The sequence below is a fragment of the Lytechinus variegatus genome, chromosome 17 (assembly GCF_018143015.1).
Source record: "Lytechinus variegatus isolate NC3 chromosome 17, Lvar_3.0, whole genome shotgun sequence".
Classification (NCBI taxonomy): Eukaryota; Metazoa; Echinodermata; class Echinoidea; order Temnopleuroida; family Toxopneustidae; genus Lytechinus; species Lytechinus variegatus.
Genome location: NC_054756.1, coordinates 22409476 through 22425631, shown reverse-complemented (window position 1 = coordinate 22425631; position 16156 = coordinate 22409476). Strand labels below are relative to the sequence as shown.

The window sequence follows — 16156 nt, the reverse complement described above, 5'->3', positions numbered from 1 at the left end:
TATGTTTTACACAGCATTTTCAAGGTAATTGTTTTAGAATAAACAAAGATATTTGTAAAATAACTCCCCTATCCCTGCCCTGAGGAGAAGGAAGGATATGTGTATACCGGTATTTACAGGTCATGTAAAAAGGTGATGACAACAAAATGTTGCTTGGGGGTTAATATAAGTAACATCTCTGAATAATGGGGAAAAAAAAGAAGGGTTGGCAGCTGAGACAATTAGACTGTATTCAGAATCATGGCAATGTCGTCAACATAACAATGTCTCCCGATTCCTGAATAGGGAACTCTTTGCAGACAAAAGAAGGTTGTTACTTATACCGTAACTTAACATTAAAGGCCCATAAAGGTGGTTTTGAAAACCCACGGTTGAGTCCATGGTTTATGCAGATTTCTATTACGTTTCATTTAGCGTGCATCGGGCGCGTGTATAAAAATGTCCAATGCTGATGCACGCTTTTGTCACAGTGCGCCAAATTGACGCTAGTTGCTGTGGTTATCCACGCTATTTTATTCACGAGTCCATTGTTTTTATTCATGAGTTCACTCTCCAAACAGTGGACTCGTGAATAAAACAGCGTATCTTACCATGGTAACAGGCATCGATTTGGCGCAATGTGACAAAAGCGTGCATCAGCATTGGAAATTGTTTATATACACGCCGATACGCGCTATAATAAGCGTAATTCATACAGGAAATCTGCATAAACCATGGATTCAACCATTGGTTTTCAAAACCACCTTTGTGAATTCAGGCCAAAGTGTTCAAGCTGTCCTCAATTTCCTTTTAAGTTTTGAGATTTTACCCCCTCAGCGATAAAATGTGACTTATTTTTTTAAGCGTTGGTTGCATCCTGAAGAGCCTTCTCTAGGGCTTCGGCCTCCTCAAATGATATATCCATCTCATCAAACTCTGCTTCAGCATCCTTCTTCACAGGGACCTGCGAGGGCGCTGTTGATGGCGACTGAGAATAGTTTTGCGACGACGGTGTGGAAGCGTAACGTGACACTGCTTTCCGGTTGGATGGAGTTGACGAGAAACCTTCGAGAAAAAAAAAGAAATCCAAGGGATTGAGATGAATATGTATGCATTCTTTTCCATACAAATCTTATTTTCAAATTTTATTCACTTAGTGTACATGTTTGTTAGTGCTGATAGGATAATATTCATCATACAGCGAGCTATAGGTCACATGGAATATCAACAAAATAATACAATGGAAAATATTTCAGAATTAAGAACGCAAAATGAAATAAAATTCATATCAAATGACTGTTGATTTTCATTCATACATGTAATTAAGTAACCCCCTCAAATACACAATTAATATAACCGCTTAAGTAGTGATGGAAAATATGATAAAAAATTAAGATCTGAAATCTTGACCTATTGAATTTTGAAATATACCAATATTGTGTCTGATATTTATAATAACAGAGTTTTCATGAATGATCTAGGGCTGAAAAAATTAAAAATCTTAACAAAACAAAATATTTAAAACAAGTTTTTCAATATGGTACAAACATGGAGCTCCATGGTACAAAGTTCATTGACCTTGTTAAATGTAAACTTGATAGTGGTAGCGGTTAAAAAAATCAATCACAAATCTGGCAATTAATTGCAAATTTTCACTTGATTGCTGGTCTGCTTCTTGCGACAAGTAGTAAAAATCAAATCGTTCTAGTTACAACTGATACATCAATTGTAAATTTGTATCAGAAATTGGTCTCAAATGACCTTTCATCTCGATTGTGTGACCTGAAATTCGATGTTGACAGCATTGCCACCACTGGAAAAAAACAAGTTGCTCACAATAAGAGAAAAGCATCCTGAGGGATTACACAAGCCAACCAGGTCGTCCCTAGAAGGTATCATATAATACCCATCTCCCCAAGAATGGTACTAAAGTTTTCCTCGTAATCGTATGGAATGAACATTCCCACACATTTTCAGTGAGTTCTTTTTAATCAAAGGGATGGTTTGGGCTGAAAATATGAATAAATAGAGCAGTAAAATTCACAAAGCAAAATACTGAAAATTTTTATCAAAATCGGATAACAAATAACGAAGTTGTTGAATTTCAAAGTAATATTTTGTGAAAAAAGTTATATGCACACTGTCATGAATATTCATTAGGTCAGAAGGGCTGATATGATGTCCCATTCCCACTTCCCACTTTCCTTTTTCATTAATGAAGCGTCTCGCGGCAGTAAATATCTAATGCACTTAATCAGTTGTTAATCCAATTGTTCTAGTTCTTGGTAGAATATTTTTGAATAAACCTAATTTCATATAAAATACAAAAGAACAAGTTGGAATCCTGGGGTTGGAATATGACATCATCAGCCCATAAATGAATAAAGACATGCCTAGAACTGTTTCATCGGAAGAATGCAAATCTTTAAAATTCAATTATTCCATAATCTTATTTTTATACAAATTTTCGGCATTTTGCTTTATGAAGTTTACCATATTAATTAAGATATCCCTTTAATCAGGCCTACATGGAAGTCCCGGATGTAAGTCGACGAGAGAGAGAGAGAAAGAGATTATCCGGCATCCATCGAAAATTACCGGTATGCACGATCCGGACATGAAAGATACATCGTCAAAATTGGGTTCATCCAGCGGCCAAAAAGGGCTAAACGTTCCCATTTAGATGGTCTTCCCGGAAAATACGATCGCCCCAATATGGAAGGGGGAATCTTCGATTTCTCCAAGTCTCTAAATGGGGAGCGTATAACAAATTTATAGAAGTTTAATTAAAGTTTCGATGAGTCCAATATTTAGAGAAATGCTGCATGAGTATATTGCATCCTTCACTTTCCCATCGATGTAAACTATTATCACTTTTCAGACGCGAATCCCCCACTCTGAAATGGAATGACCTAATAAACAAAGCCCCCCACACACCACTTCCGGTTTTACGAATCGGTGGTGTATAATGTCGCCGTACGTCATTCTCACACAGTTAGCAAATTAACGGGACATCGACATGCAGCATGTACAACGCAGCCAGAGCTGAGGGCAGTTGGAGTTGGTCATTTTACCTCTCGGAGGTTGAATTCTCGCTGTGGCGTTAAAGAATAACATTCAACGTACTCGATTGACGACGAGATAACGCTGAAAATAGTAAGTACAAGAAAAAAAAACCATCTCTTCTAGTTTAATTTATTAAAAGACCGTTATTTTTTCCCGGCATTTTTCTTTGAGGGGTTCAAATATTTGGAGAGGCCAACATTCTCTGTGGAGTTACGTACGAAGCGTTTGTTCATTGTTGGCAACAATGAACAAACGCCTCGTACGTAACTCCACAGAGAATTATCATTCATTGATTAGTAATCTGTATACAGTATGAGTTTTGACAGTTGGTTTGCGACATACAAGCAGCAAAAGCCCCCTTCCAAATCAATAATATTCCATTCATTGGCATGTGATATGCAATGAATCATCATGTCAAATCGAAATGTATTTATTAGATCTAGAGTCAATTTGTTTTCATTTGAAATAACTTCGCGTTTTTCCTGATGCTATATATGGGGGGGGAGGGGGACACAATAATAGAGACTGAAATAATTAGGATTATAATACCCATCAGTGCATTCTTGCTCAAGCTATCCTGTATTTATATTAATTATGATAGTAAAACTATGTAGACGGGGCCAAAAGAAGGAAGCATAAAGCAACAACATGGGATCATTTGGGATGGTCCTCATGAATATTATATAAGGACCATTTTTTCCCTTCAAATTGGGAATGGCAATATCTGTGTAAAAACACCGACCAACATGCATGCCTTGGCCGTGGATGCGTTGATTTTTTACTTAACACAAAGCTGTGCAATGATCGTAGACTATTGTCTATGATTGATTCCTTTTGACTGCAGTGATGTATAATGTGAATCAAGCGTACGATTACACGTAAATTGCAAACCTTTGAAGTTTGTGTTAAAGGACAAGTCCACCCCAACAAAAAGTTGATTTGAATAAAAACGAGGAAAAATCCAAAAAGCATAACACTGAAAAATTTCATCAAAATTGATGTAAAATGAGAAAAATATGAGATTTAAAGTTTTGCTTAATTTCACAAAACAGTTTATGCACACCCTGGTACATGTAGGTATGCAAATGAGACGACGCCATTTACTATTCCTCTTGCATTTTATTGTATGAATTAGGAAATATTCTATTTTCTCCTCATCAAGTGAAATAACGATAAATTAATTTATTTTCTCATCAAGTGAAATGTGAAATAACGATAAATTCTTCCCTGAACATGTGGAATGAGCATTGCATAATACCATATGATTCAGTCAAGTTGGTCCTTAAAGGTCAAGTCCACCTCAGAAAAATGTTGATTGGAATAAAAAGAGAAAAATCAGACAAACACAATGCTGAAGATTTCATCAAAATCGGATGTAAAATAAGAAAGTTATGACATTTCAAAGTTTCGCTTATTTTTAACAAAATAGTCATATATGAACGAGCCAGTTACATCCAAATGAGAGTTAATGATGTCACTTACTATTTCTTTTGTTTTTTTATTGTTTGAATTATACAATATTTCAATTTTTACGAATTTGACGATTAGGACCTCCTTGCCTGAAGCACAAAATGTTAAAATAATGGAATTCCACGTGTTCAGGGAGGAATGAAACTTCATTTCACATGACAATGACGAGAAAATCAAAATATTCATATTTCAAACAATAAAACACAAAAAATAGTGAGTGAATGACATCATCGACTCTCTCATTTGGATGTAGCTGGCTCGTTATAACTGATTTTGTGAAATGAAGTGAAATTTTGAAATGTCATAACTTTCTTATAAATTTTACATCCGATTTTGATGAAATTTTCAGTGTTATGCTTGTTGAATTTTTTTCTTTTTATTCAAATCAAGTTTTTGTTGGGGTGGACTTGTCCTTTAAATATTGTCAAATCTAAAAAAAAAATGAAATACTGTAGTTAATTCAAACAATTGAATCAAAAGAAATAGTGAGTGAGGGACATCATCGTCTGTCTTATTTGAGTTGTGTATATATCACTGTTTTGTGAAAAATAAGCAAAACTTTAAAATGTCATGACTCTTATTTTTCATACGATTTTCATGAAAATTTTCAGCATTTTGCTAGTTTGATTTTTCTCTATTCAAATCAACATATTTCTGGGGTGTACTTGTCCTCTAAGGGACCCAGATCAACAAAGTAAATGCAGAGTCCGCTTTGATCTGATGTTTGATTTTTTAAATTAAGAACGGCATGAAAGCCTGTAACATTTTAAAGGTTTGCATTATTCCAGTGAAACGGTTCTTCTAAGCATACTATATCTTCATGAATATTCAATGAGCAAACTGATGTCATATCCCCACCTGTTCTTTTGTATTTTATTTATACAAAATTATTTTATTTGTTTTCCTCTATAAAGAACTATAAAAATTTGACTGACAACTGATTTGTTATTATATTAATTGATGCATCTTATTTCACTTTAAGGGAGGCAGAGTTTCACAAAGTACACTATGTAAAAATGTGACTTCATCAGCCTAACAAGTATTAATAATGGCATGCATATTTAAAAAAAAATTGCTTAAATTCGATAACTTCGTTATTAGATTTTGATGAAATTTTCAGCAATTTGCACTGTGAATTTTACTCTTAGCTAAATGTACATGTATAATATTTTCAGCCCGGAGTACTCTTCAATTTCATATACATGTATGAATAATAAAGGGGACTGACTTTTCATGGAGTCACAACAATCAAATGTTCCGGGAGAGATCATACTTCATTTCAATAATGAACTTATATATTTTATGTTTAAAGAGAAATTCCAGTAGTTGCAGTAAACACTGATTTCATGAGAAAGTCTGTAAAACCAGGCTTAATTGTCAGTACATGTATATCATTGAGGATGAAGATATGGTACAGTTACTACATAAACTGAACTTTCGTGAAATCTTGAAATCTCCGCTGAAAAACGTTCACACTGAAGATCACCAACACAGATAGGCACACGTGGGACAGTGTATTATTATTGCTGGAATAAAGACCCGACGGAAGTGACCGAATCCGCGCTTATTTTGCTTATTTCTCAGCAATTACAGTTTCTCCCAGAATCCTTTGGCACATATTTTTTATTCATACAAACAGACACTTGGGTGGTCATTATATTAGATTCTGTAAAAAGTCATTTTGAGATCGTTACCAAAACTGGAATTTATCTTTAATGTGATGAATACAGAGAAATGGTGAGTGGAAGACCTGTCCAGGGTAACAACACATTGTACACCTTTTTAATGCGTCATTGAATCATTAATTATTTTAGATAAAATGTTAAATAAGTTTTGGATATTTGAAATTCGAAATGACTTTGACAAAATGAATTCTGTCTCTTCTGAAAAGGGGTTTTATGAACAATTCAAACATTGATTTATAGGGACAGTGATTTTCCGCGAAAAGAAATTAATCCCAAATCCTCAACAAAATACGAATATCAACTGAAAAAAAACACGATCTCACTTTGCAACAACAATTATGACAATCGACACATTGTAACTACACTCGAGCCTCTCCATCACTTGATCTTATCTAAATTAGTTTACACTCACGTCCGCATATAAGGCAGAATACGGTCGTGTGTTGCTGCCCTCTGTGTTCGGTCATAATATAATGATCACCGTGATTCAACAAATCCAAAATGGCGGATGGACGGAAGTCGTCCACTGCTCAAAATGATCTCCGAAAAGTCCACAAATCAGCGATAAAATCCCATTTAACAATAAAATAATGCTAATAATATGAAAGGTGAGAATGTATTCATGTCGATTATGTTTCTATAAATAGTTTTTGAGCTCGAATCTCTTCGATTAAAATGGATTTTAAAGCGATGTTAGTACATTGGTAAATGCAAATTTTGAGCAGCACTAGCATTTTGACATCTCTACTACTTGCGTATTGGTTTTCTATGTAAACGGAATTGTCCATTTTTTCATGTACACAAAGTCTATGGGGAAACGGAATTTCCGTTTTCAGACATGCTGAAACGGAATTTGAGATTTTCTGAAACGGAAAAGGCAATTTTTAGAAACGGAAAATCACTGTCCCTAGATTTGTACTTAATGTTATGGATGACAGGAATACTGAAGTTCTAAATGAAAATTTGTATATTTGGGTCCTAACAATACAGTCACAAGATACGAGTACCGGTAGTTAATCCTTCATTTTGGCTATCATTTTTAGAATTATGGCATTTTCTTTCAGATATTATAATAATAATACACTCTTGTACAAATATGAGTAAATATTGTACTGATAAATTATGTGCCATCTTTAGATTTGGGTTCAATGGCGTAACAAACATGGCCAAAAAATTAAGCAAAACTTTAACATCCTACATGTATCTGGATGATATAGTTCCAGCATTTTATGCTTGTTCAATTTTGTCAGATTTCAGGGGTTTGGCTATTCTTGCAGGAATAATGGCAGGTTATTTTGTCACCCCAACCATTGATTGAATAGCATTTGCCACCCCCAAGATGTAGGCCCCAACAAATTACCCCCAACCAAAATATCAGTTTTAAATCTATTAATTTGTAATGGGCGTTCTTTACACAAAGTATGTCATTAAATCATAGAAGTGGGTCATGAATACAATGAAGTAAAGAGCATATGATATTTTTGTTTTAATACTGTACTTTGGAAATGCCTTATAGACTGTACTCTGGAAATGGCAAAGTGCAGTCACCTTTTCAATTTCAAAGTAAAAAAAAAATGGAAATATGAAAGATACCATAGCATTTCTCTTTCTCATGAAACATGATATCTTTCATTTTTTCCCCTTCATATCCAATACATCAGCGACAGAGATACAATATGAAAGGAAATGTACACAAATCAGGCCGGAAATGTTTTATGACAAGCACATATGATGGATGGGAATTACATTTGTGTTCATTTCTCCTTGCTTTTTCAAATGCACTTTTCTTCACTCTGACATACTTTGTTCAGATAGGTAATGTCATGTTTGGAAAAAGTTCAAAGGAAATCATTTGTCAGTTCAGGACCCTGGATATGTACTTTTCAGTCATTTGGAATTTCATTGTATTTTTTTTTATTCGTGATCGAACAAGAAAAAGTCAAAGAGGAATTTATATCACCTTAGAAAAATAAAAACACACAAATATTCTGAAATAGAGAATTTACTCCATTTACTCCAATCAAAATTTTTACTTTCAATGATGTCATTATTTTATACGGTGGTGTAATAATGGATGAGCATAAAATAATGAGGGGGGCAAACAAACAGTTTGAAGGCTTGAAGCCACCTCCAACACCGCCTTTAGCCTGCACTTTGGTGTGAATACACATACAACGGAAGTAGACTGGAACCGCTTTGAGATTCTTTAATATCCATGATGACTCTTCAAGTGAAACTTGTGCCTGTCTTTTCGCATCGACATATTGTTCATTAGCAATAAAATAAACTTACAGACTGTATGTTCGCTATTCACCACACATACATGTCAAGTTCAGTGGTCAAGCTTTCTTTTAGGTGTACTCAGCTCAGTCCAGTCAAAGTATATACACATACAATACATGTACAGTGTATATGCACGTTGAGTCGCCTGTACATCTTGGACCTATGACCCCTGTTACATCTGGAAATCGGTGGCTCAGAGCCGGCCCCGCATCCGACTTCAACCTTGATGAGAATTTAGAGGATTAGCTTATAAATGGCGAACACACCTGTTTACTTCACACCATATTTCCTCCCCTCTCTGGATCGTGGATGGATGGGTCAAGCCTAGGGTCACCGATTTTCTAGATGCAACAGGGTCTAATATGCTTTTCACACTTCACTTTTTGTCCTAAATTGGTGGGGCTAAGGGGGGGGGGTCTTAGCCCCACCAATTTCCCGGGTTAAGCTTAGCCCACTTTGTTTTCACACTACGTTTTAGCAAAGTGGGCTAGCATGGTAAATAGTACAGTACTATCTGGCCCTGCAAAAAAGCAGGGTTAGCCGGCTTATTGTGGTGCTAGCACCACAATTGCGGTGCTAAGAGATGCAGTGTGAAGACGAAACAGGGCTAAGGAAATGTGGTGCTAAGCATTAGCCAATCACGGAAGTCGAATTGCACGTTAATCACGCTCTATAGGGTAAAATCATCAATATTCATGAGCTGAGGGATAGTCCGGGGTTAAGGCATTAACCACGGTTGAGCAGATAGTATGGGGTTAAGAAAGACAGTGTGATTCGAAGAAAAGATAGTATGGGGTTAAGGAAATGCAGTGTGAAAAGCATATAAGTTACCATACATTGTTCCTTTCACGAACCCTTTCTGCCTTTCAATATATAGCATGAACACGCCTCCAACCTCGTCTCACTCAGCCAGTCAGAGGAAGGAAGGAAACATTTCAGTGACTGACCAGGATTTCACTCTTAGTAAAAATGATCTCTTTTTATTGCCAAACCACAACAGACACAGTTCCTTTTCCACAGGTTTAACCTGTGACATTGTGCAATGGGTAAGGTCAGGGACATTCGCTGTGCAGAGGAACAGAGAGGGAAGATAATAGTGCATACTGTAGACACAACCAACACTATATTCAGGGGTGTGAGTGGTCACAAATAAACAGATCTGAAAAAAAGCTGTTCAGGAGTATTGGAAAAAGACTGGAGCTCCCAAACTTTTTGTACAGAGGAATGCCAAATATAAGCTGAAATTCAGGTGAAAATCAAAACAAAAAAATCTGAAATCAGATAAAAATCTGAACTCTCACACCCCTGTATATTATACATTGAAACTGGTCAGCATGAGTGCTGATGGAGACATGATATGCCGTGATTTGGTTCTTGTTTTAAATTGGAATTACAGGAATTGCATGTTTATACCTGTTGTGAATAAAATGCATTTGCTTCAGGTCATCACTTTAATAAGTTCCTCTATTACCTAATTCAAAGCTGATAGATCTTTATAAGATCAAGGCCCCTGTAACATCCAATTGGCCGTACATGCACAATGTGAGTCAAATCATTGTTGCATGTTTTACTGACTAATTGATCTGGATTTGATTTGAAATTGATATGTATTGATGACAAAGTTTCCTGTTGAGGGGACAAAGATACCATGTACTAGGAAAAAAAAGATACAAACTTAACTACAAGAAGTGTTGAGACTACTACAGTGAAACTCAATTTTGTTTTAACTTTTATTTCCATGGTCCACATTCATTTTGCACAAAATCTATCAACTAAAGACCAGTAAATGTGTGACACGGAGACCACAAGACTTGGACATGTGGCCCGTATTCTGAAGTCATGTTTAACTTAAACTCAGGTTCAAAGTTGTGGTTTAAGTATGAACAGCCAATTGTTACACAATCACTAATAGTAGAGATATCAGATTTAGCTCATTCAGCTCTCAAATCATTCATAATTGAGTAGGAAGTATAATTAGATAATTGTCTTCACCATCAATGAATCAGGAAAGAGCACAGTAAACATAAGAAACATACAACTTAATAAATATTTTGATACTTTTGGCTTCCCATACTTAAACCACAACTTTAAACCTGAGTTTAAGTTAACCCTGACTTCAGAATACGGGCCGTGATGTCGTCTTAATCACATCATTCACCGGCTACTAATCCAACGAGTGTGAATCAGCTTATGAGAGGGAGTGCATTCTAATTAGTGCTTGTTGAGAGATTGGGGATTTAATGCCAACTCTCATCAATTGATGTGTACATGTAGTAAGGGATAGGGCTGATATATATTATTTTGATATTTGTGGTATCAATGGTAAACCAAGCCCGCAATCAATGCCCAAGTTTTATGAGCCCTGGTCATACACACACACAAATTATCAAATAAAATTCATTTATATGTAACTTATCTAGAGAGCAGATGAAAAAGTGTTATTACCGGTAATTTCATTTGCAAGAAGGGATGAATAGTTGGTGTTGGAGAAAAAATTAACAATTTCTTCATTGTAACAGAAAGAAAAAAAACAGAGTTGTGTGTTATAGTGCTGCCCGTTGCTCACCGAACAAGTGCTAATTCAGATTTTCAGTTTTATTCCCACCAATTAAAGAGAAAATCTACCCTTGTGAAATAATTTTTGTTGGAACAATCACCAGAATACAATAAGGGTATTACATTGTGCATGTAAAGTATAGGAAAGTCTTTCCCTCTTGTGTTGTCAGTGAACATTGGACAACATCTATCTCATTTAGTTGGAAAACAGTTTTTTTATTCACTTTTCAGAGATATATTTCACAACTATTGTTTTTACTCTAAATTTGACATTCAAGGAAAAAATGGAATGTCTTCTTCGAGACCAAAAACTAAGCAAATTTGTTCATGGCTTCATGCATGGCAGATTACAACAAATATTGAGGCATACATGTACATGTATCAGAAACACATGTGAATCTTAATTCACATAGTGATCAGTGATAGAAATGCTAAAAAAATGAGCCAATGGTTGAATAAGCACGATCGTCATATCGTTAAAGAAACCTTGGCATATTTTACTGGGCACGCTGATTTTGACATTGATTTTTCAAACTCTATTTGCTCATTTATGTGTAAAGTGTTTACAAAGTCTGAAATAAACAAAATATAAAGGAATAACTTAATTTATTGAAGTTGTAAATCAAATGTTACTTCCCCTTAAAAAAAAGACATGGGAATCCAAGTTTCCCTTTTCTGGGGTGCACTGTTAAACTTACAAACAGCTTTGTGAAATACTGTATGTACAATGAGTAAATTGGCAATCAGCATGCACGAGAAGTGTTGTTCATCCTTTTCCCATCACCTTTATTATCCTCTAGTGACCTTAGCAGAATGACACCAACTCACACTTAAACTCATGTCCATTTCCTTTTCCTTTTTCTTTTTCCTTGCAGAGGTTCTAATTGGGAAAGTTGCTGTGAAAGAGCCAGCTGTTTCCATCATTAGATTGCATCGTAGATTCCTGGTTAATGCATGATGAGGTTTCCTGCCGGACTCGTCAACGGGAATGTGGTCAAGAGACTGCCGGACAAGCATCATTAACCGAAGCCAATTGCTCGGCCTAATTATTAATGTGGCGAGCTGTCTGTTAATGGATTGAAACCAGAAGCAGCATTGTGTCATTTAATTGGATGTAGTTCCTAGAATTACTTTCTCAAACTAGTTGGAACTTTGACAACTGCACAGTCACCTTATTTTTTTCATTAATAGAACCAAAGCTCTCACATGATACACTGCAGTGATCCTGAACACCGTTAGAGGAATGAAATGATTGCGACTGTACAGTTTGGGCTAAATATCATGTGATATTTCTGCATATTTGCTTGCTACAAAACACAGAAACATATACTGTAGCATTACAATGGCTGAAGAAATCAAGAGGTTGCTAGAATGTCCGATGTGCTTGGAACTTTTCACTTCTTCCTCTCGGAAGCCCAAGCTACTACCATGTCAACACACACTTTGCCTGGAATGCATGGACATGCTGCAGCAAGGAAACAGGATACAGTGTCCTCAGTGCAGGCAGGAACACACCTGTCCTGCTGACGGTCCTGCGCAGTTGCCTAATAACTTCACTATGCTGGCACTGTTAGATGTCCAACAGAAGAGCAGTCCATCGCCTACTCCTGTGAGCATGAAGGAGTCCTCACCACCTGTTCCTGCAAGGCCAGAACCCAGCAGGCCCCCTGCAATCAATGAGGGTGTTAGGAACTCCATTGCACTGTTGGCCAGAAAACTCCAGGAGAAATCTGTAGAACTTAGTCGAATTGATAACAAGGAAAAGCAGACAGAGGACCTGTTTCTTTCCATTAAGAATAAGGTGGACAGTGCCTTTGAGGCAAGGACTCGTGACTTACAAACTCGTAGAGATCAGTTAATAAAGCAACTCGCAAGTGCCAGACAGGAAGAGCTAGCATTCATACAGGGTCAAAGGGCAAGCGCTTATCAGTATCTCCAAAAGCTGCAAACTGACTTTTCAAAAATGCGACATGCATTGACAGCATCAGCAGAGCCCAGAGAAGCTGATCTGATCAACTTACTCAGTCTGTGCAGGGGCTACTTATCACAAATTGAACAATATGCTCTGAACATTGATCAACGGATTTGTAATGTAGCCTTTACAGATCCAAATCAACAACAACTCTCGATAAGTATTCAAGCGTATGGTTGTTTGAATATCAGCACAGACAAAGCAAAGTCTGTTCAGGCTGTGAGACCTACTATGATTCCAAGTGCAACAGTCTCACAGAGTTCACCTTCCAATCCATTTGATCCAGCAAGGTCTTTTTCGGCAACCACTTCCAGTACTTCTTCCTCTCCTACCCCTGGACTTCTTTCACAAGGCAGTTCTGCTCCATCCTCTGGGGATGGTTTCTCTCAGAGTCCCTATGCCAGTGCTTCATCACCTGCTGTCACTCCTGTTACTCCTGTAACACCAGATGTAACATCTGGTATAGCAAGGCAACATTCCAGAGCAAATAGAAGGTTGTCTGAGCCTCTAAGTCAACCAGCGCAACCAACACTTTCTGCAGGTATTCCGGCTCCATCACAGTCTGTACGGTTGTCCAGGCATATGTCAATGGATGCTGTTGGAGCAACAGTTCCTGTATCAACCTCTCAACCAAACCCTGCTCCTAGTGACCAACCTCCTCCCATTCCTCGTCGGCCAGGAACTTCAAGACTGTCATCTGTAGGGGAGCAGCCCTCAGTGGATCGCCCAAGGAGCATCCTGTTACGGCAACACACAGTGCCATCAGCCATCTCTCAGACCAGGGGAGATGCCCCTCCTCTCCCACCAAGATCAAGTGTTCAAGTCTCTAGTGCAAGTGTCCGTTCTTCCATCACAGAGGTTCCATCTCCTCAGAGCTCAGCCAATACCAACAACCCCTCTCAGCCGTGGGTCACATTCACCTCTAATGGTGCTCAAAGTTCCAGTGCATCGCAAAAGCAGCGAGTCTCCATCATTGGGCAACTGTTTGAGAGACCAGTTGGGGTTCACGTTGTGGAGAAACTGAACAACTGCTTTGCTGTAGTTGACGAGCTCGAGCATTGTGTGATGATTATCAATGAGGAAGGTCGCCTGCTGCGGAAAATGGGGAGCAAGGGTGCAGGTGCAGGGCAGATGCAATTCCCCAAAGGAATCTGTTCAAACAGCTCTGGGCATATCATCATCACTGACAGTTTCAATCACAAGATCCAGGTGTGGGAAATCAGTACCGGCAGGTGCCTCAAGCAGTTTGGATCTCGTGGACATTCAAATTATTGTTTTGATACACCCATGGGTGTTGTATGTGACAAGCAGGACAACATCTATGTTTGTGACTACAACAATGGTTGCGTGAAAGTCTTCAACCCTATGGGCCAATTTTTGCGGCAAATAGGGAAGAAGGGTGAGAGGGATGGCCAATTCCGTAATCCTGCTTACATAGCATTCACGCAAGGAGGAGAGCTTCTGATCACAGATGCTTTCAAGCACTGCGTCCAAGTGTTTTCATCACAGGGTACATACCTGTACCGCTTTGGTAGGTGGGGAACGAGTCCTGGTGATCTGAACTGTCCAAGTGGAATCACAGTTGATTCCCAGGGATACATTTATGTGGCCAACAGAGGAAACCATCGGATTGAGGTCTTCAATCCTTCAGGATCGTATGCACTAAACTTGGGAAGGCATGGTACCGAAGAAGGGCAGTTGGATGAACCTTTAGGGGTCTCTGTCACTAAAGATGGACGATTGTTAGTCTCTGATTCTGGCAACAGACGCCTTCAGTTGTTATGGCCTTGAAGACAAGTAGTATCCTGGCTAATTGTCAAGCTACATTACATACAGTGGCCCCAGGACATTATGAGCAGAGCTTTTGGGTCGAACCATTGTTGATTCAAAACAGCTTGTCCATCTTAAGCTTTGGTCACAATTTTCCGGCTCCACTGGATACACAGAGTCCATAATGGCAAGTAAAGTTGCCTGTGTGGACTGCAAATAGTACTAACTGCAAAAGACTACAACAAACATCTGACAAATTGCATTGCATGACGTTCTTCAAGATTTGCCTCCAAGTGATCTCAAATAGATTTCTTTTTATGTGAATATGGCTGAATATTTGATACCTGTGGATCATGTTTTTGGAATGTCATGGGGGGAGGAGAGGGGGCAGTCAAATGTATTGTACACATGCATGACCAAATTATTTCCACACACCCCCTAAACAAGTTTTTTTCTGTGGGCTTTATTTACACATTTTTGCCCCTTAACAAGTTGTCACCAGAATATGACCCCAGGGAAAAAGTTTTGGGGAAAAACATACCCTAAACATGTTTGGCTAGTCTTAAAAAAAAGCTTTGGAAAAACACATACATCCTAAATACATACGTGTCACCCAGCGATTGTCCATTGACCAGTCTTTCAAAACCACCCTTTTTCTTGAAAATCAGTGTTTTTGATACCCTTAACGAGTGCATGCGCGGCCCTCATTCAAAACTGAAAAAACCCACCCCTTTAAACATGTTTTTGGTCATGCATGTGTAAAGCAATATATTTGACTCCCCCCCCCCCGATTAGCATTTTACTTGATATTTCTGTTTTAGCCACAGAAGTGAAATTCTTTTACATTGGTACCAAGGTAATTTTTCTTCAACTGGACGTCGATAGGAGTATGATGATATTAAACTATTTTGTGATACAAACACAAAAGAAATAGGTAGAAATACATGTATATTTAGTTCAAATACATCATTCCACTACACTAAATACATGTGTGTACAGTTGTACAGTGAATACACACTGATATTTTTGTTGTAAATTATTTACTACTTTGCAAAATAAGTACCGTACTATTGTAGAGAGATGATGGTGAAAATGTGAAACCAAAAGTAGTCTTACAAGTATACAAGCACAGTACTCACAGCTGAAGTGTCTTCAATTTATCAAAATAATTTGATTTAGCACAAAGTACTTTATATAAAATGCAGTTTAATGTTTATATGCAAGTGAGAGTAGTACATTTAGGACATGTAAATATTACGTACTTTCAAAAATATATAATGTGTGACTCTGATTGCATTGGGCCAAATAAGCGCATGCGATAACTTCAGTAACTGCATTGAGCCATGATGAGCAACTGCTGAGTGGCTCTGGATGG

At 37.6% G+C, this 16156-nt stretch overlaps 2 protein-coding genes across 2 annotated transcripts in view; one reads left to right on the top strand and one right to left on the bottom strand.

Moving 5' to 3' along the window:
- Window positions 1-605: 605 nt before the first annotated feature.
- Window positions 606-16156, bottom strand: part of LOC121431337 (DNA primase large subunit-like) — a 37975-nt gene continuing 22424 nt past the window's right edge. Inside the window, exon 12 of the mRNA XM_041628874.1 lies at window positions 606-1044. Coding sequence (XP_041484808.1) covers window positions 839-1044 — 206 coding nt within the window. The 3' untranslated portion in view covers window positions 606-838. The remainder of the gene's footprint in view (window positions 1045-16156) is intronic.
- Window positions 2982-15027, top strand: LOC121431336 (tripartite motif-containing protein 3-like). Its single transcript, XM_041628873.1, has 2 exons — window positions 2982-3135; window positions 11915-15027. Exon 2 carries the CDS (start codon window positions 12382-12384, stop codon window positions 14800-14802), a length of 2421 nt encoding a protein of 806 aa, XP_041484807.1. The 5' UTR covers window positions 2982-3135; window positions 11915-12381; the 3' UTR covers window positions 14803-15027.